Source organism: Ruditapes philippinarum, unplaced genomic scaffold, assembly GCF_026571515.1.
Source record: "Ruditapes philippinarum isolate M1 unplaced genomic scaffold, ASM2657151v2 ctg9897_1_1_1_1, whole genome shotgun sequence".
Classification (NCBI taxonomy): Eukaryota; Metazoa; Mollusca; class Bivalvia; order Venerida; family Veneridae; genus Ruditapes; species Ruditapes philippinarum.
The window spans coordinates 2,449-28,529 of NW_026864621.1; the positions used below are offsets into that span (position 1 = coordinate 2,449).

At 32.2% G+C, this 26,081-nt stretch overlaps 1 protein-coding gene across 1 annotated transcript in view; it reads right to left on the reverse strand.

Annotated features, from left to right (window-relative positions):
- Positions 1 to 1,481: 1,481 nt before the first annotated feature.
- The window catches only part of LOC132726286 (uncharacterized), a 31,332-nt gene continuing 6,732 nt past the window's right edge, over positions 1,482 to 26,081 (reverse strand). Inside the window, exons 5-6 of the mRNA XM_060711591.1 lie at positions 2,264 to 2,401; positions 1,482 to 1,727 (exon numbers count right to left, since the gene is read on the reverse strand). Coding sequence (XP_060567574.1) covers positions 1,546 to 1,727; positions 2,264 to 2,401 — 320 coding nt within the window. The 3' untranslated portion in view covers positions 1,482 to 1,545. The remainder of the gene's footprint in view (positions 1,728 to 2,263; positions 2,402 to 26,081) is intronic.

Sequence of the window (26,081 nt, forward strand, 5' to 3'; positions counted from 1 at the left end):
AAAAATATTCCTAAACAAAAGAGCACATGTTTAAATTTATTCCTATACAAATAAAAGATCAGAGTAGGGATCTGTCAATTACCAAAGATACTTTTATGTTAAAAGTTTGATTAATGAATTATGTAAGATGAAAATATAAGTATTGCTTTTTTTATTTTGCTAATGTAAAATGTAATATTGTGCTGGAATTTTGTCGGAGGTCCTTAGGGGTTTTGTAGTTAAATAGTTTTTTTTTCGGCGATAATGGTTAAAGAATAAAATGTTTTTAAACTATATGTTCATCACCATCAGTGAATTTTTAGTTAAATGTATGCAAAATATTTACTAAACAGCTATATGATTTAGCGGTTTATGAGCGTTTTCCGCGTACAGCCTCCTGGGGTGTACAAATAAGTTAGTTTTCCTTAGTTATCACGCAAGCATGATCCATGTCTCTGATGTAAGCGACAGTTTACAATTATTTGTCTTTAAAAAATATTAAGGACTATTAATAGTTTATAACAACAAAAGCACATGCATGATATTGAGAATACGTAGTTGCAACGTTCTAGTTAATGACCCGTCATGAACAGTTGGTCGCTGCGTAGTAATTGGAAAATTGTTATCAAAAATAATAAAGAATATTTGCCACTGAATTAAAGCATTTACTTATAAATTTTCATTTATGCTTTTTGTTAAAAAAAATATGGATAAAGTTATTATTTTGAAGGGTTTTCATACCAGAACTATTTAATACAGACGTACGTTTGCCTAAACCTGATTACCGCGGCAGTATGACGTCACGGAGTAGTGATTTAAACAAAAATCAAGAATTTTTCAGAGAATTATTATCTTTACAAATTGCAGATATGAAATTAAAGAATGAAAATATTTTCATATTGTAAATGTCTGTGATGAGTGATGAGTCAGCTTAGAAAAAATCAAGGTACTATTTTTTGACCTGATTACCGTGGCAGTATGACGTCACGGAGTAGTGATTTAAACAAAAATCAAGAATTTTTCAGAGAATTATTATCTTTACAAATTGCAGATATGAAATTAAAGAATGAAAATATTTTCATATTGTAAATGTCTGTGATGAGTTGATGAGTCAGCATAGAAAAAATCAAGGTACTATTTTTTGACCTGATTACCGCGGCAGTAAGATTTGACAGACAGTTATTAACATTGGGTCGGCATAGCCTCCCCAAAAATCAGCCACCATAGGGATGTGATAAAATGTTTTTCAACCTTTATGTTATAGACGTTTTCATGCAGTCGGATCATGTGTTCAGCAGTCAGTAATAATTAAATTGGCGATAAATAGAAGCGTATTTGTTGGAATTTACGAACGAAATCAGGTCTAAAACGCATTTGTTGTATTCAATATAGAATTCAATATAAAATATAAACTTCCTTCTATTTGTATTTGAGTGGTCATCCATCAACTCGAGCTGCTTTTAGAAAAATTGAAAATTGAAATGTAAACTTCAGAAAAAAAATCATATTTCAACAGATTTATTCAAAGATAAACATAATTTTACAAATGAGAGTGTGATGTGACGACTAGACTGGTTTGTAGAGGTCGCTGTTTAGAGGACGTAGTGGTTTGTTACAGTTGTCACTGATACAACAGAATGTACACCGGAAGTCGATAAACTGCTGGTCGGTAGCGTCAAAATTACGACACTGGTCCTCGTCCGATGTTCCCAGGTACCATTCTCTATAACAGGTGTTAAAATCTCCACATCTGTGTCATAAATAGACAATATTTAGGTCAATAAAGTAAACGAAAACGTGTTGCGATTTATTTTTCACATAAATCTTCATCTAGAATTTCTATCTCATACTTTTAGAATGACTGGTAGATTTATTTTTACCCGAATGCCCAACTGAAATATTTCACACAAAAAAATGAAGATCTTTTCTTGAAAAAAGAAAAGATATATAAAAAAATCCGCCCTAAAGTTATAATTGCTTTGGAACTGATTATTTTTTCGCCGTGCATTGTTTTCTTCTTTTTGGTATTTCAAGCAGTATTGTTTTCTCGTTTTTGGAATTTACAAGTTATGTATAGTGTTAAAATTCTTTAACTAAATAGAAAACAATTATGAATTTCATAAAAGCTTATTTCATCACACTATGTACTGTATGAATTTCTTATCTTAAATACTGTTACACATTACCCTAATCCAATTTAAATAAGATTTGAAAGGTGGCGGCCATATATTTCCAGCAATTCAAGAGAAGTCATTATATATAATAGTAATATAATTCTTGACTTATGCTCTATTTACGGTTCTAGTGCCATCTAGCTTGTTCGTAATTGTGTTGATACAGTAATTGTTCGGTGGAGTACAGGCTGTAGGTGTGAACAATTTTTCACACAGAAATTGTGGCCCAGCGCATACCGCACATTGCGCTATAAAAAGAAAATATAGGACATAATTTATAAGTAGAAAAAAAGGAAAATATATATAATTAAACTACTTAATTAACAGTTGCATAACTATTTGAGAGGCCGGCGCCCAAAAGGGGTAACATATAGAAAGGAAGGATGACGAAGAACAAAGTACCAGTGTATCAACATTTAATGCTTAATAAAAGAAAAAGAGAAGTATGTAAATAAATGTTATTCTTATAAAAATATGTTCATTTTGGAATAAATGTAAATTGTTACTTGTTGTTGGTGGGAGTGTTTTAGGTGGAGGACTCGTTGTAGTAGACTGTATGATTGATGATTTTGTCGTCATCTGTATGGTTTTTCGTCTGTGTTGTTTGTGAACCTGGATAAATATATATATTAAGAATAACTGTTTTACGTAAAACGAGCAGACAAAATTGATATGCATGTATTCATTCCTAAACAAAGTCAGTAATGAAAAAATGAAGGTTTTGTATTTCAAAAGAAAAAAGCGACTAAAAACATGTATGTTTCTACCATTGTTCTTAACTTATACATAACTTAATTTATTTTGTCTTAAACAAATCGACGTTCGTGTTTACTTTGACTTGATGTGAACACATTGAAATTGTTGATGTCACATGGTTTGATTCATTTGCTCCGCTAGATGGCGTGCATAAACCACAAAATTTGGATCCAGACCAGCCTGCGCATCCGCGCAGTCTGAATCATTCAGGATACATGCTGTTCGCTTACAGATCCTATTATATAAGTAGAAAAACTGAAAGCGAACAGCATGGTTCCTGATCAGACTGCTGCGCGGTCGCGCAGGCTGGTCTGGATCCATGCTGGTCGCAAACGAACTATGTTGGTTTTGTCATGGCGCGGTTCATTAACATGTTTTATTAAGACACAAGATGGTGTTTTTAATTTCCTTCAATTGGTACAAGGCGTTTGCCATTTTACCAGCAGAACTTTATTGGTACTTCAGAAAACTAACAAAATACTGCTGGTCAAATAGAAATTTTACACTAATTTTATGCTAAACATGTATGTACCATAGATCAAAGAAGTTAATATTTTTTAATTTTGTTGGCATCATATTCTCACGTACCTGTGGATGTTACGGAATGTTGTTGAAGCAGATTTTGTATTTCCTCCATCAGAGGGCATGCATAAACCACAGAATTCGGACAGTATAATAAAGTGGGTGGGGTGTCTTTCTTGGCACATATATTTAATGTATCATTCATTTTTGTTTTACAGTCTATGTGACCATTGTCTATACATGTATCTATTGTTGTTCCTTTGGGTGGCAATAGTGTAGACACATCCGCTGAAAACATCAAAGGCTCATTATCATGATTATAAATGCCTTAGAAATGCTAAAATATTTATTTCTCAAAACGTTTTCTATCTTTGGTATTATGACACAGTTTAAAAAAAAATGCGCATTTGCCATATCCATAAATTACTTTTTGCTCTGATTGCATATATATACTGAATTAGAATTTTGTTTGGAAGTCAAAACATTTTGCTACAATTACGACACATCACTGCAAGTTCAGTGCTACTTTCTTCTAACATGCTCTTTTATTAAAACATATCAAACACATTTGGTATTTCTAAAGAATTTCAAAAAATATAAATGTCTGAGGCATAATGTTCCTTTATCGGATCATATGTGATCATTGATTTTTGTGATAAAATTGTTGGAAGATAGATTTTAAAAATAGTAATTTGTACCACTAGACCATTATTTCGAATAAACAAAATGATGTTTTTGTGACTGTTCGGTCAATACAAAAAAATATCATTTTCAACATCAATACCTAATCTAATTTTCTCAACATGAAAAAAAAATTCAAAAACATCAAAACAAAATCTATTTTTCTCAACATCAATTCAAAATATTTTTTTAAAACATCAACAGGAAATCAACCTTTTCAAAACATCAATACAAAATCTGATTTTTAAAACATCAATACAATATCTAATTTTCCCAACATATCATTTCACCATTTCTTCGGGTTTTTCTTACTTATGTGAAGCCAAATAAAGAAGAACCTATAGAGACTGTTGTAGCCACGTGATGTGTTACATTGCCTTTGCTTGGAGATGTACATAAACCACAGAATTTTGGACAGTATAATAAAGTGGGTGGAGTGTCTTTCTTGGCACATATATTTAACGTGTCATTCATTTGTTTGCAGTCTATGTGACCATTGTCTAAACATGTATCTATTGTTGTTCCTGTGGGTGGAAGTAATGTGGATCCATCCGCTAAAAAACATTACAACAACTGATATGTAAATAATGAAACCTTTGCATTATTTTTGAATTTCATCATTGCATTTTAGCATTTTACACGCCCGTTTAACTCACAACGAGTGAAAAATGTCCATCGGTAAAAATGTTGTGAGCAACTTCCGTTCCTCGTTGTGAGCACCCATCTTTGACGAGTGACACGATAAACAAGGTGAGTTTTTCATAATTTTTGAAGATTACAGACATTTATGTAAAAATATCGAAATGCAGTTAGCTAGCGATGTGTTTTCCGAGTATGCACATGTAAAGATATTGCCTGTTGGGGGACAATTTGATGGAAATACCGTGCGACGCAGTCACTCGGGGTAGCTGGAAAACTGGAGACAACTTCTCTTTGGACCTAATTTAACATTGAAAACGTCGATTCTGGTGACGTTTTGTGCATTCTAACCTAAAACAGATGCCAACAAGTCTTCAGCGTAAATTATTATCTGAAAGTCTTCATAGAAACGAAGATATACCCTTTTTTGCTTTAATCCTCGTTGTGAGCACCATAACCTCGTTGTGAGCAAGACAAGCGTAGTGCGTGTATGGTTTTAATATGTAATTCAGATGGTGAAAATATAATTTTCAAATCTACCACAGCAATTAAAACGTTTTTGCACAGCAGCATTTCTTTGCAAGACGTTGTGCATACCCCAAAGGGAGGCATATTAGTTTTGAACTGTCCGTCTGTCAGTCCGTCAATCTGTCGAAAAACTTTAACATTGGCCATAACTTCCTTATTAGTAAACGGATTTGTTTCATATTTTGAACACAACATCCCCTAGCACCTTTCTACGGACCTGTATTTTTTTTACCTTGACCCCTGAATGGCCTTTACCTTGAAGGTCAAATTGTCCAAAAACATTTAAGATTGGCCATAATGTCCTGGCATAATGTTTAGGCACAACACATCTTTGGACAAGGCCTTTCAACTATCCTTATCTCTTTGACCTTGACCCCTGAATGACCTTCACCTTGAAGGTCAAATTGTCCAAAAACTTAAAAATTGGTCATAACTTCCTTATTAGTATACGGATTCTACTCATATTTTGAAACAACACCCCTCTAATCTGATCTGTATTTTCTTTACCTTGTACCGTGAATGACCTTCTAGAAAATCCAAAAACTTTAACATTGGTCATAACTTCTTTATAAGTAAGTGGAATTAATTCATATTTGGACACAATGCCCCTTTGGACAAGACCTTCCAACTGACCTATATTTATTTCACCTTGACCTTGAATTACCTTCACATTGAAGATCTAATTGTCCATAAACAAATAATCTATCTGGTCCATAAATCTAAGGACAAAGCACCACTTCAGGGGCATTGCCAACTTACCGTGATAGTTCTTGTTTTACATAACTTGGTCAGTCTTCAGCTCAGGATAAACACATGTATGTGTGTATCACACAGATTGTGAAATTGTTGAAATATTCATAAACACCGCGTGATGTTCAGTCGTGCCACACTAGAGTATACGAAATAAAATACCTGATTTACCTCCACTGATTAGTTCTTCTGTTAATCTGATATGACTTGTGAATATGAAGAATAATTTTCAAAAAAAAAAAAAAGAAGAACTATTGCAAAGAAAACTATTGTACAAAAACGTTTTGATTGCTTTTGGTAGATTGAAAATTGTATTCTTGCCATTTGAATTACATATTAAAACCAGACAAGCACTGCGCTTGTCTTGCTCACAACGAGGTTATGGTGCTCACAACGAGGATTAAAGCAAAAAAAGAGTATATCTTCGTTTTCTACGAAGACTTTCAGATAATAATTTACGCTGAAGACTTGTGGGCATCTGTCTGTTTAGGTTAGAATGCACAAAACGTCACCAGAATCGACGTTTTCAATGTTAAATTAGGTCCAAAGAGAAGTTGTCTCCAGTTTTCCAGCTACCCCGAGTGACTGCGTCGCACGGTATTTCCATCAAATTGTCCACCAACAGGCAATATCTTTACATGTGCATACTCGGAAAACACGTCGCTAGCTAACTGCATTCCGATATTTTTACATAAATGTCTGTAATCTTCAAAAATTATGAAAAACTCACCTTGTTTATCGTGTCACTCGTCATAGATGGGTGCTCACAACGAGGAACGGAAGTTGCTCACAACATTTTTACCGATGGACATTTTCCACTCGTTGTGAGTTAAACGGGCGTGATTTTATACGGGTTTCAAAAGCTTCTCGTTTGATCTTGTATATACCGATGTTCTAATACCATAGTTTCTTGCACCTTTGACAAGAACAACGAACAATTTGCACGACGTCTTCATTAATCAACAAATCAAATTTTTCCACCTTTCTAATATCAAACAGCAAATGATATAGAATACTTTACAAAATCTTCAACTCTTTTTCCTAGACAATTTAGTTAAATTTCTTCATGCAGATTGCGTCAAATTTGTGATAATTCTATGTAAATGAAATATTGTTTAACTTTGTTTCTTTTGAGCGACAACTGCATCTGTAAACCTACGAGTAAGGAGCTTATTCACAAATAAAATAAATTTAATACCTATAGAATCTTGTAATCAGTTTTGTTACTGACAATGTTGTCAAGTATACAAACTAAATATGAACATAAGCTATTCCAATGCACCTTTTATCTATGACATATTTCTACATTTCTACCTTTGTCGAATTGCTAAGAAGCGTCCTGGTGCCAATTTAACATGTTCTATAAAAAAATGAGAACTCCTACGTATGAGATAACAAAGCTTAATTAGGAGTTATAAGTAGGAGTTATAAAGTCCTACGTAGGAGACACAAACTCCTAATGAGGCTTTTAAATCTCATACGAAGAAGTAACAAGGTCCTACGTAGGAATTATAAACTCCTAATTAAGCTTTATTATCTCATACGTAGGAGTTATCTTTTTTTTTATATAGAATATACGTAGGAGTTATCATTTTTTTTACAGAAAATGTTAAATTGGCACCAGACGCTCCCGTAAATTACCGTCAAATAAATAAAAAAGAAAGTAAAGAAAACCTGTGCAGAAGCCACAATATTTCGGACAGTATTTGACAGCGGCCAGTGTTCTTATTGCACATATGTTGTAAGCGTCGTCTGCTAATTTACAGTCCACGTACGCATTATCTCAACATAATATTTTGGCATGAGTTTCTGCATAAAAAAATGTTTGAAATAATAATGAGGGTTTCTTTCTTTCGTTCTTTCTTTCTTTCTTTCTTTCTTTCTTTCTTTCTTTCTTTCTTTCTTTCTATCTATCTATCTTTCTTTCTTTAATATTGGCTTTTTTACCATACGAGGAGATAAATTCTTCAAACAGTTTTAACAATGAAAATTAAAATGTGCGGTTATTGTTTGAAGATTAAAGTCAACTTTTCATAAATAAGTCAGTCAATAAAAAAGCAAAATTTATATGTTTAAACTAGCGTATACAAAGAGACGAAACGACACCTTAAAAATCACTAAATGTTTAACTTAAGATCACAAATGAAAATAGATGTAGGTATGGAAGCCTTGGGGGGTCACTTTTGAGTTTCGACTTATAGATTTATTTTACTATTTTCTTATGACTTTTGATTTATGACTTTTGATTTATGACTTTTGATTTATGACTTATGGATTTTGTTATTTCCCACGTGCTAGCCATTAAAATATAGTAGAATATGACAACGATTCAGACGAGGTAAGTTCATTTACCTAAGTTTCCTGGAGACTTATTTAAATCAAAGCACTGAATGTACTGATGGGGAGGCTATGAGAGAATGTTTCAGACTTATAGTTTCTTTTCTTTTTGCTTAAAATATGCTACCAAAATAAAAAGATATGCACATTGCGCTATTTATCCTTACTGTTGTGTTCAACCATTCATATATATGGTTAATGTGGTTGACTATTCATTTTGTTAATATTCCAGAACATTTAATCTGGAACATACGATAGTACATCCCAGATTTAATTGAGGTCTACATTCGGACTGTTTATCATGCAAATTTTGAAAAACCTAAACTGTCAATAATAAATGACATACCAGCAAGTATGGCGACTGTTCATTATCAGATAACAATAACATTTTACAACTGACGGTTCCTTATCAAAATATTCTAGGACTGTTCATCATAAATACTTTATGTCATTTTAATATTATTGAATGATAATAACAACTGCAAGTGATGCAACATTTTTATTGAACATAAAAATTATACACGTTTAGATGTACCATAATTGAGATCAATAAGATACTGTCTTGTGATGAGTATTAATATTCATGCTCTACGGACAGAAGGTTGTCTTCTCCAGAAGCAAATCTCGAATAAAATCACGTTTCAGAAAAATTAATCCCATTTCATTACTGACGGCGTCGGATAATATTAAAGCTAAATATTTCTTGAAAAAATACAACTCTGCAAAGCTTATTCAAAACTGAATCAACATAAGTGAAAATTGATCAGGAAGTTATATCTTCTTTTTTTACCGCCAACACTCAACCAACTTTTGGTAGTTAATCGATAGATTCTACGTGTATTTTTAAACCTCACTAGCTTGAAATATATACTGCGGAAAATCTGTTGTTAACAGGGTGTGCGGTTATTACGTAGGGTTTTCCCTGTCGACCATTTCCCGCAAATATATGAGAACATCGAAGCCGTCAGTGCTATGAATGGTGTTATAAATGGCGGTGTTTTGGAAGTTTTTGTTGAAACTTCTCCAAATACCTCCAGAGGCGTGCACGTCGCGGAGAAGGCACACGGAAGGTCATAGTCAAGTCATCATAAGTACCAGAGGTGATTGGTTGACCTGTCGTGACTTACTCTGGAGGTTTGGCGCTAATAGATGCCGTTTTTGTTGTCGTCAGTCAGAAAGTTGATGCCTTGACGGTATTGTCATCTCCTTTACCACCAAAGAACGAAGAATGGGCTTCCAGGAAGAATCTGCTTGAAAAAGACGTCCCAGATGCTATAATCTCGGACATATGGTTATTCTGGCGCCGAGTATAAATAAACTTAAAACACACACACTTTTGTTGAAAACAAAACAACAACACATTTTCTGTAGTAATTTTTCAAGTGTTGTAAAATGAATAAGAAATTCCTCTTATGCCGACCATTATTTTTAGAACACAACCATAAAAGTTCTTTTTTTTTATTTTTCAAATAAACATTAATCACTTCAGCGCGCGCAAATATCGGTTTCAAATTAAAGTTTCGTAAGATATGTTAATGACTTCCCGATGCTCGACTGTAAGTAATTTGTATATGTATGCGTTTTTTTTTTTTTTTTTTTTTTTTTTTAATTAAAGCTTCTTATTCTTTAATATTTTTTTATGTATCTCATAATCTGTATTGAAAATTTGAATTTTATTACACATGGACTATCAAATTATGATGTATGCCCTAGAATTGAATAAACTTTCTAATTACACAATACGGGGTCATACTGATCTTTGCGTCTTTCTCTGAAATAATTATTTCCTTGTTAAAACATATTTGACCAATATTTCTGTCAATTAACTGTTCACTTTACTTCCGATTTTGTTGTACGGAAACACATGTTTCTATTTGTGTTTTCTAATCAATTCGAATCTATAATCAGTTTAATGGGATCACCACCGGGTAAACGACTACTAGGTACTTTGGTCATGTTTTTTACCACAAATATTTGAATGTTTCTATTGGGATTAAAATGAGCATAGTTAACTAAACAACTGTTTTGTATAAATTCCTGACCTGTCTAATTCTAATTATGAGATTAGTGAATATATAAGACTTTCACTACAAAATATTCCTAAACAAAAGAGCACATGTTTAAATTTATTCCTATACAATAAAAGATCAGAGTAGGGATCTGTCAATTGCCAAAGATACTTTTATGTTAAAAGTTTGATTAATGAATTATGTAAGATGAAAATATAAGTATTGCTTTTTTATTTTGCTAATGTAAAATGTAATATTGTGCTGGAATTTTGTCGGAGGTCCTTAGGGGTTTTGTAGTTAAATAGTTTTTTTTCGGCGATAATGGTTAAAGAATATAATGTTTTCAAACTATATGTTCATCACCATCAGTGAATTTTTAGTTAAATGTATGCAAAATATTTACTAAACAGCTATATGATTTAGCGGTTTATGAGCGTTTTCCGCGTACAGCCTCCTGGGGTGTACAAATAAGTTAGTTTTCCTTAGTTATCACGCAAGCATGATCCATGTCTCTGATGTAAGCGACAGTTTACAATTATTTGTCTTTAAAAAATATTAAGGACTATTAATAGTTTATAACAACAAAAACATGCATGATATTGAGAATACGGTGTTGCAACGTTCTAGTTAATGACCGTCATAAACAGTTGGTCGCTGCGTAGTAATTGGAAAATTGTTATCAAAAAATAATAAAGAATATTTGCCACTGAATTAAAGCATTTACTTATAAATTTTCATTTATGCTTTTTGTTAAAAAAATATTGATAAAGTTATTATTTTGAAGGGTTTTCATACCAGAACTATTTATTACAGACGTACGTATGCCTATACCTGATTACCGCGGCAGTATGACGTCACGGAGTAGTGATTTAAACAAAAATCAAGCATTTTTCAGAGAATTGTTATCTTTACAAATTGCAGATATGAAATTAAAGAATGAAAATATTTTCATATTGTAAATGTCTGTGATGAGTGATGAGTCAGCTTAGAAAAAATCAAGGTACTATTTTTTGACCTGATTACCGCGGCAGTATGACGTCACGGAGTAGTGATTTAAACAAATATCAAGATTTTTTCAGAGAATTATTATCTTTACAAATTGCAGATATGAAATTAAAGAATGAAAATATTTTCATATTGTAAATGTCTGTGATGAGTGATGAGTCAGCTTAGAAAAAATCAAGGTACTATTTTTTGACCTGATTACTGCGGCAGTAAGATTTGACAGACGGTTATTAACATTGGGTCGGCATAGCCTCCCAAAAAACAAAATATGTGGGTTAGGGTTAGGCCTTTTAAGCCTTTTAAATTGATTAAGAAAAGAACATACTTTGCTTGCATTGCATTGCATTGGGTATCCATTTTTTATTTTGATTTCCGGAACAGGGATATATAATCTCAAATTGACATACAGCGAATGAATCAAACGCTTTATTTTTATATGGGTTCCTGTTTTAAATCCAAACCAGTCTCACATTGTTGTTTGCTGCAGTTACAAGCGGTTTTCACCCGTAGTTCATTCTTCGTCCATCTAATATTGAATATAGGCCAAATTATAGACCTTATTTTGACAAAGAAATTTGTGGTTAAGAAGTTTCATGAAACATGGTATTTAAAAAAAAATAAATCATACAGCTTTGAAACTTCACACACTTGTTTAGAACACGCTCTGTGTTATAAATCTCTGAATTGCATTGTTATCAAATTATGCCTCTTTTTCGATTTTGAATTCATGGTTTAGAATTTTCATGAAAAATGGTTTCTCAAACACTATTTCAGCGATTCCTTTGAAACTTAGAACACATATTATGTGTTGACATCTAAGATCAATGACCAAGTTTCGTATGAGTGGCGCACAATTTGACATATTTATGCCCATTTTTAAAGCTAAAATGTTTTGTCAGATGGTTTATGAAATATGGTCCTATAAACCAGTTATGATATAATATTAAAACTTTATTCACTTGTTCAGTATCAATAACTTAGGTCACATACCAAGTACAAAGTACATGTTATTTGTTTATAAACTTTGTATACAGTTATGTATTAAGGGATTTTTTGTATTTCATTTTGTATATATATGTATTTCATTTCAATTGAGATAACACATACTTTTAATATTTTCAGTTTAAATTCTAGTTAAGCTACCTGTAGGAATTAAGGACGTGCTGTCGAATGGTTTCAACTACAAAGCAGTTGCAAGAGCATCAGCAATACATATTTGTCAAGTTTTCGGAGCCAGTTTAGAAGACTAAGAGGTTTCATGGCAAAACAGCGTTCGTTCCGAGTGGAAAGTAGTACAGTTTAGCAAATGCAAAATGTCCAAACACTAGTGATTTGGTTTTCTTCGTTATTGTCTATGGAAATATTCAGACATTTTGGAATACGAGCGTTACCTTTTCACACTTGTTTCAGACGCTCGATAATTTTCAAGTTTTAACCCCACCACTTATTGTGGAAACTTTATTGGAAACACGCAATGTCACGTTCCGCTAATTTAATTTATACTGTACATATCTCCAATATGGTACAAAACTTGTATCGATATACAGGTCATGGTGAGACAGAGAAAAGTGTGAAAAATCATGAATTCATAATTTCATAATTCTGGCTTTCATAATTTTCAGTATTTGCCCATTGTAAATTTTAACACTTAAAAGAAAGGTATCGAAATCAAACTTTGCATGTTCATATAGCTTGGCGAGGCAGAAAGAAACATACTTCTTGCCATCATAGCTACATTTTAGAAAGGCCCCTTTTGTTGTTGATTTTTTTTCTTCTTGTTTTTCATACTTAGATTTTGTTAAACTCATAATTATCTCAAAAACTGTTGGAGGCATCAACTTTACTGGCAGATATATCTCGGCGAGACAGAGTGCATTGTATTGTTAACAAAACTTTTGATTATAATATTTAATCGTTCTTCTAAGTTAAACATTCCCTTTTTCGACATGCTGTGTGTGGGGGGTATGCTAATTACGAAAGACTATGATATTTCCATTACATATAAAGTCGGTTATTCTTCGAAAAAAAAAAACGAACTTGTGGACGTTATTTAATATATACATTATAGTTATTACAATGTATACAGTTTCTTAAAGTTAACTAGGATTTTTTTAGCTAGAGACTGTGTTTGTTTTTTCTTTCTTTTGAACATTTAGAAATGAAGAAATAACGCTTTGACAATAATTTTTAAAATCTTGACTTCAATAATAATACAGTCACTCTAGCGGCGCTAGTTTACCTAAATTATATTATGTTTTTAAAAGCTTCGTTAGATAACTCATGATTTTCTTAGTTTTTCATCAGTAACGTATCAACGATGTGTTGTTTTGTAGAAATATTGCATGTATATATGTCTTCTGTGACGTAAATACTAAGAGGTTCATACACGGCAGGAGAGGGCCGGAAGGTGATAATCGGCCCGCAAAATGAATAATGGACCCGAGGGCTTTAGCCCGAGGGCCATTATTCATTCAGGGCCGATTATCACCTTCCGGCCCTACTCTGACGTGTATTAATGTCTTTAATACACTTGGTAGATCTAATAGTAGCATTTAAAAAAAAAAAAAAAACAACAACAAAGTTCTTTCGTTGAAATTCTTGTCTACTCTTCTACTGTTCTGTGCAGAGATGTTTACTGTTTGTGTGTTCAAAGCAGTAGAATCTAGAAGCAAGTTTTATTTTCTTTTTCTTTTTTTCGGAATGAATTTGTCGTATTATTTCTTCAAATTTCAATAGTAACAAAAATTTGTTTGTACTAAATACGCTTTAAAAGCTCTCATAATAAAAATAAAGCGATTCGTGCTGACAACCTTCTTTCACTTTTACAGTTAACTGTTTGATGACGTTAAATATGACGTCATTGTTTCAGTTTGTGCACGTGCACATGTTCTGCGGGCTGATAACTAGTTCTCGGCCCCGGGCCGCAAACTCATAATAGGTCACGTGACACTCATAATCAGTTGAAATCATAGGCAATTTTGTTACTATATATAGTAACAAGTGTATTAATAAGAGATTAATACACGGCAGGAGAGGGCCGGAAGGTGATAATCGGCCCGCAAAATGAATAATGGACCCGAGGGCTTTAGCCCGAGGGTCATTATTCATTCAGGGCCGATTATCACCTTCCGGCCCTACGCTGACGTGTATTAATGTCTTTAATACACTTGGAAGATCTAATAGTAGCATTTAAAAAAAAATTAAAACAAAATTTAATAGACTTTGAAGTTCTTTCCTTGAAATTCTTGTCTACTCTTCTACTGTTCTGTACAGAGATGTTTACTGTTTGTGTGTTCAAAGCAGTAGAATCAAGAAGCAAGTTTTATTTTCACTTTTTTTTTCGGAATGAATTTGTCGTATTATTTCTTTAAATTTCAATAGTAACAAAAATGTGTTTGTACTAAATACGCTTAAGCTTTCATAATAAAAATAAAGCGATTCGTGCTGACAACCTACTTTCACTTTTACAGTTAACTGTTTGATGACGTAAAATATGACGTCATTGTTTCAGTTTGTGCACGTGCACATGTTCTGCGGGCTGATAACTAGTTCTCGGCCCCGGGCCGCAAACTCATAATAGGTCACGTGACACTCATAATCAGTTGAAATCATAGACAATTTTGTTACTATATATAGTAACAAGTGTATTAATTGATGTTTTTGTTGATGGCAGTGTTTATTTTTAGCTGTTCCTTAGTGTTAGCTTTTAAGTAAGGCATGTGTGCTATTTTAGAAAAAAAATGCTTACCTCTGTATTTCTTATCTCTGTTTTTAAATTAAATATAATGAAGCTCAAATTCAGTTTGTTTTGCCTATCTAATACATTTTGTTTTCTTATAAGACAACAATTTTGTTAAACAAATAAAGCACGGTTGTAGAATAAAAAATGTTTGTTGTTATCTGTTTAAACGCATTTATTCCAAACAATTATTGATAGCTCTGCCAACCTGTCACGGTCAAGACCGTGAGGTAAAAACCTTTGGTAGTGTGGTCTCTCGGTAGAGGTATATTTAGGTAGTCTGTTGAGGGAGTTGGCTGGTTCCACACAGTTTACTTCTATAGTGATTGCTATTCTATTTCTACTTTGCTCATTTCAACCTCTTACTTATAATTTTAACGGAACACTATCTCTACATAGATAAATAAATTGTCAACAAATGAGGAAAATGTCTTTTTATCATTCAGGACCAGATTTACAATGATAATGTAAATAAGTACAAGTTTGAAGTAGAAATCATCTAGAGTTTTCAAGTCATATTTGTGTCAAAACCGTTTTCTAAATTTAATTTTATACCTATAAATTTCTTCCAACGGATAGAAAATTCCGTATTATGTTAGTGACAAATACGAACCATATATGGAAATGCCGGATTATTTTTGACATTGGTTCCGATCTTAGCTGTGTCTTACGTAGCATTAGGAAACGGGAACCAAAATTATAAGAGGCGTCGCCGGTTTTGCATAAATTACGTATTCATCCGTCAGTCATAAATTTATTTTTTATTTTCTGAAATTTCTTATAGAAGTGTAGTTTAATGAAAATTATTTTTACTAATAACGAAAAGGTATATAAGAAAAGTAAAATTATGTTGTAGTAGCTTTCTGAGGCTATGCATTTTTCTACTTGCAACATTGGAAAAATTGATATCTCACTCGACCTTCTGTCTCGCGAGATATCAATTTTCCACCGCTGCTTGTAGCAAAATACAAAGCCTTAAAAAGCTACTACTACAAAATATTCCGTACATATATCTCCTTTATTTTAATGTATTATAATGCGTAACGCTTGTACCCTCTTTAATAGTCAACAACGGAAAAATAGCGTACCAGTCAACCGTGACTAAAATCAACAAGGAATTAAATAATCTATTTAAAGATGTAAAATGTTAATAAAAAATTGTAATAAAGCTACACATCCAGAAAATAGCTAAGAACTGTTTAATCTGAATAAAAAAATTCGTTATTTACCAAGAATAGTTTATTTACTTTAATACTTAATGCTGCAGACGGCACTTATAAAATGAATGTTCCGAATTAAAACTTCTATACATATGATTTCACATTAACAACTGATGTTGATAATTCACGTAAAAAACGATCAACTATGATAAAACATATGAATGCAATAATTCTAATGCAAAAATGAGGCTGGTGGCTTAAATGTACTTGTAAACATCATATGACTTCAACACCACTCTCGGCTGATGTGCTCCCTTGCGTTTGGTGATTATATCACAAATTTGCTTATTTTGCATTAATCTAAAATCAAGTAAAATTAATGTTTATACCAAGGCAAAGAGTAACAGCAAATGGCAAAAGTTATAAGTCAAAAGATAAAAGTCATAAGTAAAAAGTGATAAATTATAAGTGAAAAGTCATAAGGCAAACCTAAAAAAAACACGAGAAAATAGGTCAGCATTTTATTACAAAGATCAATTACTATTTTTGAAATAACAATCATATATATTCATTTTAGATACCATAATACATCATATAAAGTATGGTTGCTATTTGTTGCGAATGAATAAGACGTTTGAATCTAATTACACATACTTGAAAATTTCACGTATAACTTATATGTCACGTACGAATCTATTCAGTAGATGATGTGCAATCTCGGTCGGGACAGAGCTAGCCCTGTAAGGGGTTCTGGGTTCGAATCCCGGTATGGCTGCATATCTTTCCCCCCTGTGACATTTGGCACAGTGGAAAGTGTCCCTGCCATGCAGTCACGCGGGAGACCGAGGTTCTATTCCTAGTCGGACAGCCGTTTTGTAACCAGGGCTTGATAGAAGAGATACAACCAGAAGTCGATTCATATAGTGCAGTTTATCTCGTAATACGTATGCCAAAAACAAAAAAGAAACACTGCAAGTATTTTACGTAAAAAGTTACAAAAAAATTGCACATACATATATTGTGATGCAAAAACTTTACAAATTAATATTTACAGGCTGCTGAGTAAGGACCATTAACTTGTACATTAAAAGTGTTTAGATTTGATTTTTTTAAATAACTTTAGGAAGATTCCCACTACACGTACGCTTGTTTCGTAAAAAAAATACCATGCAAAGACTGTTTAAGAAATGACCCGTTAAGATATGACCATCCTAATGCATTAACGTACCTCCATTTCAAGAGTATTTACATTAGTTGCATGAAATCAGAGGGTTGTGGGTTCGAATCCCATAGGAGCCAACTTTTTTTTCTTCATTTTTTCTTTTGACAGTATTTTTCTAGCTATATTAAGATGGAAAAATATGCTCGTTTTCTATTATCATATTTTTTACAGATATTAATTGCCTAATTAATGCTTAAAAAATCTAAGAGCAAATTACAATTATAACATTTTCAATGCTTTATATATTACAAACTAGCCGGTAAAAGCCGTCCATATTTCACAGAATGAATCAATATACTTCTAGAAAGATTTTAGCAAACTTTGATACAAGCCCTTTGACTAAATGTAATTTTAGTGATTTTTTTAAATTTTGAATGATATGATAAAACTGTTCAAATTGGTGGGGTAGAGAAACATTTCCATGCATATTTCTATCGTGTCGAGATATGAGGTCCATGAAGCAAAATTTTAAGTTCTCACATTGTATCGGATACAGATAATTAAATACACAAGTATCGCGTAAGTCTTGGAAAATAAATCCACCAATTGATTCCATTTTTTCTCGTTATGTACACCTCCACTTCTCAATGCGTTGGTTAGATGTGCTTTTTCCAGCTACAAGGCTTCGAGTACCAACTATCGGATCTGTAGAATCGTGTCTGAAGTATTGTTACAATAGTAAAGCAATGCAGTTTTCCGTACCAACATCACAACCTAGTAATTGGGTGAGGGGGACTTGATAATGTTCATTAAAGGTGTCTAAAAGTATCTTGCAATAAGGTGTGGGTCGTTATTTGAGTCCAAAACCTCTAACCATGTTATTTGTCTACTATACCCATTCACAGCACCATGGATATAAAATCCTTATGGTTTAAGTTTGTCTTAACCGTCCATATGTCATGGCGTAGTATACGCGTCGGCATAAGCGATGAGCTTTCCGTATCTCAATACCATCCGGATCAAGCGCTCTCATTATTTCCATGAAGTCGTCTCCCTTGACGTACATGTGGTAATCCTGCATTAACCTACGCCATATTGTACGGTATTCTATGCGTTGTCCATTTGTTTGTATTTCTCTGTTTATAACATCAGACACAGTCTCAAAAGGAGTATATATTCCATTACGCCGTTTTAAATTTAAGCGTTTTAAAAAAAGTCTATTCACTGTACTAAATGACGTCGTAATGCCATGCTGTACCAGAAAGTACTCTATTATCAGCAGAGTTTTGTTTGTTATAGATGTTGAGGGTAGGTATCTTGGCACGGTAGCTTTGGTAATGCTGAACAGTATAATGATGAAGACACAGATCAACATCAAGGTTTTCATCCTCGTTACCTTTTGTCCAGTAGTTGTGTCTGAAATAAGAGTTTATCATTTATCTAAATCTTTATACATTCATATTATATAAAATGGGTAAATCTCTTAGCTCCGTTTTTAAAGATAGATAGGTGCGAAAAAAATATTTTAAATGCTAGTAGGATATTTTGTTCTTACTGGTTCTATATCTACGTTTATACTTAAGTGTTCTTTTCTCAATTGTTAAAATATACAACAAAATTAGACATTGATGCTAAATGCAAATGGTGCTCGATTACAATTTTAAGTTAACTTTGTACTTGTGTGTATGAACATAGCACTTGCCGTTCTTTACTGATTCCGTGTTAGCTCAATAAAATGCTGAATTGCGATACATGTTTAATACTGTGCACCATGCCATTTTAAGACGTAAAACTTGTATTCCCTGTCTACTTGTAAAACAGTTATTTGTTTGTTACTCATGGACAGATTTTGTGATGAGGACAAAAAATGTATAAGCACTAATATAATGAACATATTTAGAATATAGAAGATTGTACAAAACACAAAGTCACACTTGTGGAATTAAAGTCTGTGATATGTTACCACTATGGGATTACATCAAGTAATATTAAATTCCCTCCTTAACACATCCTCTCCTCCATGACAAATCTAAATGAAATTATTTAAAACGTTTAAAAACATACCTGAAACCAAAGTTGCTGCTTTCAGCATCTAGAGCACGTGTAAAATGGGTTAGCCAAAAGTCATAAGACGTAAGTCACAAATCAAAAGTCAAAAGTCGAAAGTCAAAAATAAAATATCCGTAAGTCGAAACTCAAAAGTGACCCTCCAAGGCTTCCATAATGTAGGTCTATGATAATAGTTAATTCATTTATAAAATTTTAATGATGCATAGAAAAATTTGGTTTTACTCACAGATAAACTATTTCATTCAATTTTACACATTAACAAATTACCATTAACTGGCGTTCCATAAGCTGACATTAGGAGAAACAACACTGGCAAAATAAAGCCTGAAAAAGAAATCTTTAATATAAAGTATGAAGATGTGTAGGGCCTACAACTGGAACGCGTCAATATGGCAAAAAATGCAACAATGCAAAAACACAAAGGTACGAGAAAGTTTTGACTTTGTTGTGTCTTTGTGGCGAAAAGCAATTACACTATGGATGTAATGCAAAATCGCGACAAAATTTTGTGTCGTTCTTTCGCCATTGTTTTTTCGTCTTTTCGACAAAAAAATGCGAAAGCACGAAAAAACGTGAGATTGACTTTGTTGTCCCTTCGTGTTTGTGCATTTTGTTGCAAAAAAAGCAAAACTACAACATAACGTTAATTTAGACACCATATACATTTGATATGCAAAAATTAAAAAAGTTTTATTATCTACATTTCGGTTGTGCAGAATCTTTAATGAAAAGTATCCAATATCAAGTTTTCAATAAATTTTTCATGAGAGATTATATAACTTAATTTAAATTTTAAACCGAGTTATGGATCATCCTTAGTATTACTATTTTTATAATGAAATGTACACGGTACAGTTTATTGTTTTATGGAATTAAAGGAGAATATTAATAAAAACAACAAAAATACAAAAAATAATCACCATCATTCGTGTGAAAGTATTCCATTAATTTTATTATCTTGTTAGTTAAGCACTTGACTTACAGTGGGCGTTTTTTTTTCTCGTTTCTTTTTCCATCTTTCACTCGTACAAACTTGACTGCAGATAATAATGCGCAATTCCTTATCTTCGTTAACTTATACAGCATATAGAATTAAAGGAAAAGGGAAGTTACTTGTTTGACTTAATTTTATTGTAAAAGGAGGTCATAGACATTCTGATAAGAATAATTGGCGTTTAAAAGTACAAGACACGAATGTTTTGGTAAATCGTGCAGCATGTCATAAGTAAACTTGGAACAAAGGTCCCATTGAGGAAAACCAGTTCAAATTAAATTTATCTTTATAAGGGGCCCAAATCATAATTATTCCAAATGCAAACTCAGTGTAAACCTCTGATGAGCGCCCCCTGTAAAACAATAACCTCTTTAAAACAACTGTTTCAACTCTAACTAAAGTAAGGGCAGACAACCTCGGAAATGAATGCTAAATTGCGTAATTTATACACGTGTGTTATAGGATTTTAATAGATCGTGACCATGGTGATATAACAACACACCTGTGAGTTATGACAGGATTTCCGATTGACCATACTCTCATTCAAGTCAATTTTGATTAAAAATCAACAAAAGGAGCTCAAAACTTGGCCCTGGATAAAAATGTTGAAAAAAAGTCTATTAAAGTATGGCCATAAATAATAGTGAAAACAAACAAACCGACTTACATTAAATCAAATGTGAATCATTTCCTCATTAAAATACACATTCATGCTATGATTTTGTTAAAATCTTGCCCATGGTGCAGCTAATTTTCCTCTAAAAAATGCCTTTTAAAATTACTTAGGACTCAATATCACACAATCAATGAAATTATTTAATGCACATCCCATTATGTCATTTTTGTTAAATATAATAATATAATAAATAATTTTGTTAAATATATCCAAACTGAAAGCTTTTTTACTACTAGAAAACCAATTATAAAATTGGACTCCAAAATGAGTAGTTTCTTTCAAGTGGAATGTGTGGCATCTGTGTTCTACGCATTTTTTTTTCAGCTTCAGGTCCACAAATGTGGAACCCCATTTATTAATAAATAGAAATCATACAATTGTACATAACCATGCAAATACACATCATACAGTAAATCATTAAACATTAAATAAAAGGAGACATAAGATTAAATAAAAGGAGACAGAAGATTTTTACATTACATTTATAGTATAAATTTTGAAGTTGATGAGATAATATAAAAGGAACGCTAGAAGAAAACAATGGTCTATAATTGCATTATATAATAATTATGAACAGATGGTTTTTGAGAAAATTTTACTTTATATACAGTTTTTTTAGAAAAATAATATATAAACGTATCATGTTATGTGCAGTGTTATGTGTAGTTCCGTATATGGTAGGTATACGTATAAACTCCGTGGGCAAGGATTATCTCCATTAGAATAAACCACATTTCATATCTCCTATCGAGATAGTTGATCAAAATACTACTCTCATCACAGGATCTTTATATGTAATTAGTGGAGTAGCTTAAATTGTGTAAAAAATACAAAAAACAAGATCTTGTAAAAGAAAGAAATACATTAGCGTTGCTATGCTTCTTAAAAGTCATGTCTCATAAAGAAGGATAACTACAATAAAGTTCCTAACATACGTTAACTTATTTATTTCCCTTTATTACATGTATTATCTTCGAAAAAAGGTAGTTTTTCAGAGCTCCCAATTACATAAAACATATGATTCAAATAATATTAAAATCAACCGGAACTGATAGTCTCTGCCCACTCTATCGTGGACCTGAACTCAACCAGAGCATGACCTGGGGCCTAGAAGCTCCAAAATGGTCTTCCTGCGACAACGCGCGTCCCAGGCCATGCCAGTTGCACTCCCGACCCTCGACCTCCAAAGGTTGTCGGGAGTCAGGAGTACACCCGACTTCACGATGAGCCAACATACAGATGGCACAGGCATAGTTCCAGCAATCTTAATATCTATATAATTCTGTATCATATCAACATTATATCATATCTTATCAACAATAGAAGTTTTGTTTTCAAATATGTACTGCAGTATGCACAATACACTAGTTGCCTGAAGCTTTTTTTATGATGTGTCACCAAAAATATATTTATTTCATTATTTTTAAAGTAAGGCCAACAAAACACTCTATATGTATATGGAACTTCTCCGACTTTGGATGGTAATATAATTTATTCTTATTTTTGTTAAGACGGATCTTTTAACAGTTAATTTCCTTGTGTTTTAATACATGTATAAGGTGAAAGTAAGTTCAGATACTTACATTTATCAATTAGGAACTGTAATGTCGACAAGAGTTTGATAGGGAGACCAACTACTATTGAATTTATCCCAGTTACAGGAAGAATATTGCATTATAATGGAAAACCAACGTTTTATGAAAAGTTTGTATGTTATAATTTTGGTTATTATACCTACACGTGTAAATATATCTTTTTGCAATAAGAAAAATAAAATTTAATGTTTCATCCGTTTTCTTAGGATCAGTTATACCAAAAAGAATTTCTTCTTTTGAGAGTTCATAATCTGTAATATTCGGGCATTTAGTTTTAATGAAAATTTTTAAAGTCCGCCAAAATGACTCACATACCGACATTCATAAAACAAGTGTACAAGTGTCTGCAAAAAGTGCATGTATTGTTATCTTTTATTCCAATCTTAGTTACAAAAGTATTTGTTGCTAAGATTCTATTTATTAATTTGTATTGAAAGTATCTTAAGTTTGTTTCTGATGTTATTTTGTTAATAATAGTATAAACTTTATTCCATTCGAAATTTTCTGGTAATGATAGTTCATGTTTCCATTTATCTTGAGATTTCGGATTTTTTTTTGATTTTTTACAAGTTTTTTTATAAATAGAATGGCACCCCTTTACATTTTGCGTGATAACTTGAATTTGCTTTGGGATTATTGGTTTATAAGTGTTAAAGTTTCATTATTGATTTCAAGTTTAACTCTTAAATTTATTAGCGCTCTTAAAAGTCCTTCATATAGTAGGAAATTTATATTAATTTGTAAAATATTTTGTATAGCTTGTAAACTATTATTATCAATTAAATCAGCGACAAAACTTATACCATTTTGAAATAGGTTATTGTAAAAGAGTGTTGTGCCTCCGACCTTCACTGTTGGATTGCCTGAGATATTCATTCTATAGAGGATATTTGTTTGTTTGTGTGTAAGATTAAATTTTATTTCATCGAGTGGGCTTTAAAAACAGTATTCTCACAAGTGGCGTAGCCACGAGTGAGAATACTGTTTTTAAAGTTCACGAGATGAAATAAAATTACATCTCAACAACAAACAGACAATTTTTCTTTTTATTTTATGCTTTAAAACAAGTTAAAACGAAATTTCCATCATTTTAACGTTAATATTAAAATTTGTTTCCCCCATTGAGAGCCCCCTTTAGACGGAATTTCACATTAAAAACAAGAAGTCTTGAGCTGAGAAATAAGTCCGCCAATCAAGGTTAAATGACGGTGATATTTATTCATTTTATTAAAAAAATATGAATGATCACTTGTTTTAACAATAAAAACAAACAATTCTTGTAGGAGAAAAAGTCCAACCATCCATCCATATTTCTGTTACTTACTGCGAATTTATATTAGACCTGGCTTTGTTAAATGTAAGCGGCAGCCATTTTTTAAAGTTGTTTATTTCATGGGAGGAAAATAATTGTGTAAGATTTAGAGGTATATACTTTGGATTTGTTAGTCATACACCTTTTTAAAAGAAAGAAAACTTATTTGAGGATTGTAACAGACAAAACATAAGTATTGACAGATGTGAAAACCTTCAGAAAAGGAGCTAGGAAAATGGAAAACTTGGAAGCTTGCTAAAGGAACGCTGGGTGTTTTTACTTATTCTACGAGTGATGGCTGTCAATGCTTTTCAATTTTTCATAAAGCATACGGCAGTTATTGCTTGTAGGATACTTTAATATGCCCAAATGTCATCAAGAGCAGTTTTGCATGGGGAAGGAATGTATTTTCAGACTGTAAAAACGAAACAAAAAAATTTAGAGACGAAATTTGGTGGTTTGAATTTGAATGAATAGAAGTAAGTTTTCTCTCTTTATTACTTTTGACATTTAAGTTATTTATCTATTTCAGCTTTGCTATTTCTTTTAACAGCCTGACATTGTCAGAATTGTCAGTAAAAATAAAATTGAGGTACCACATGGGGAAAATCTTAAAAAAGTAGTTTCGTCATTGAAAAAAGTGAAATTATATTTTGATAATTTTCACTGTGAAATTATCAAATATAATTTTCACGGATAAATCAGTAATCCACTGAAAAGCATAAAATAAAATTTATTATTTGTACTTTCGGATAAAACGTTAACCATGATGTAAAGACTTCGTTCCAGAAAGGGTTGTCGATTCTTGATAATTGATTTTTAAAAAAATCTGGTCCGAATTTGGAAAAATTACATATATCAGGATAAGAATTTTCAAAGATTTTTTTTCCATTTTTTGTTTTCATGTAAAATACGTCTAATCCAACCTAGTTTTAAAGAATGAATAAAAGATTTTAATTCTATCATATTCAATCCTCCTTCTGACATCTGTTTTATAATGATTTCTCTTTTTATTTTATCTGGGGAATTGTTCCAAAAAAAATAAAAAAATAAATAAAGTTTCTAGTTCTTTGATAACTTTGTTTGATGGATTAGGAAGAGAAATAAGCAAATGATTGATTTTCGATAGAGCCATGATTTTCGATAGAGCCATCGTTTAAGTAACAATTATTTTACCGTACGGGGTTAAAATTCTTTTAGACCATTGTTGCAGTAATGCTTTTATGTCTTCTATTTTATCGTTATAGTTAAGGCTAATTATATCTTTCAGATTAAGTGAATATTTAATTCCGATAACAGTAAAAGTTTCTTTTTCCCACGTCAGATTTGAAATTCAATGTTACTTCCTTTCATGCTTCCAAACCAAATAACGTTTTTTTCTATATTAATGTGAAGGCCGGAGGCAGTAGCATAGAATTTTAGCACCAAAAGTGTATTTTTAGAGATTTTTCTGTACCATCCAAAGTAAGAGATGTGTCATCTGCGTACTGTGAAACAAGATGTTCCTTATTACCTATTTTAATACCAGTAATACTGTCATTTTTACGTATTAAGAGGGCCAATATCTCTGCACAGAGAATGAAAATATAAGGGGATTATGGGTCTCCTTGTCTACAGCCTTGTTTTATAGAGAACCATTCCGAGATTTGCCCATTTGCTTGAACACACGACTTTATATTTGAGTTAAAAGCATTTAGCCATTTCTTAATAGAGCGACCAAAATTAAAGGAGTCTAATGTTTTAAATATAAATGCCCATTCTAGAGAATCAAAAGCCTTTTCAAAATCGATAAGTAAAAGTAGGCCAGGTATATTATTTTTTCTGTAAAATGAAAAAGGTCATATAAGCTTCTAGTATTTTCTCCTATAAAACGGCCAGAAATAAAACCGGTTTGATGTATTAAACAAACGAATAATTTTTGTTTGCAGAGACATTTTATTTTGCAGAAACATCCCGAGATGTCGCCCCAGCCAGTGTTATACCCCCGTAACTA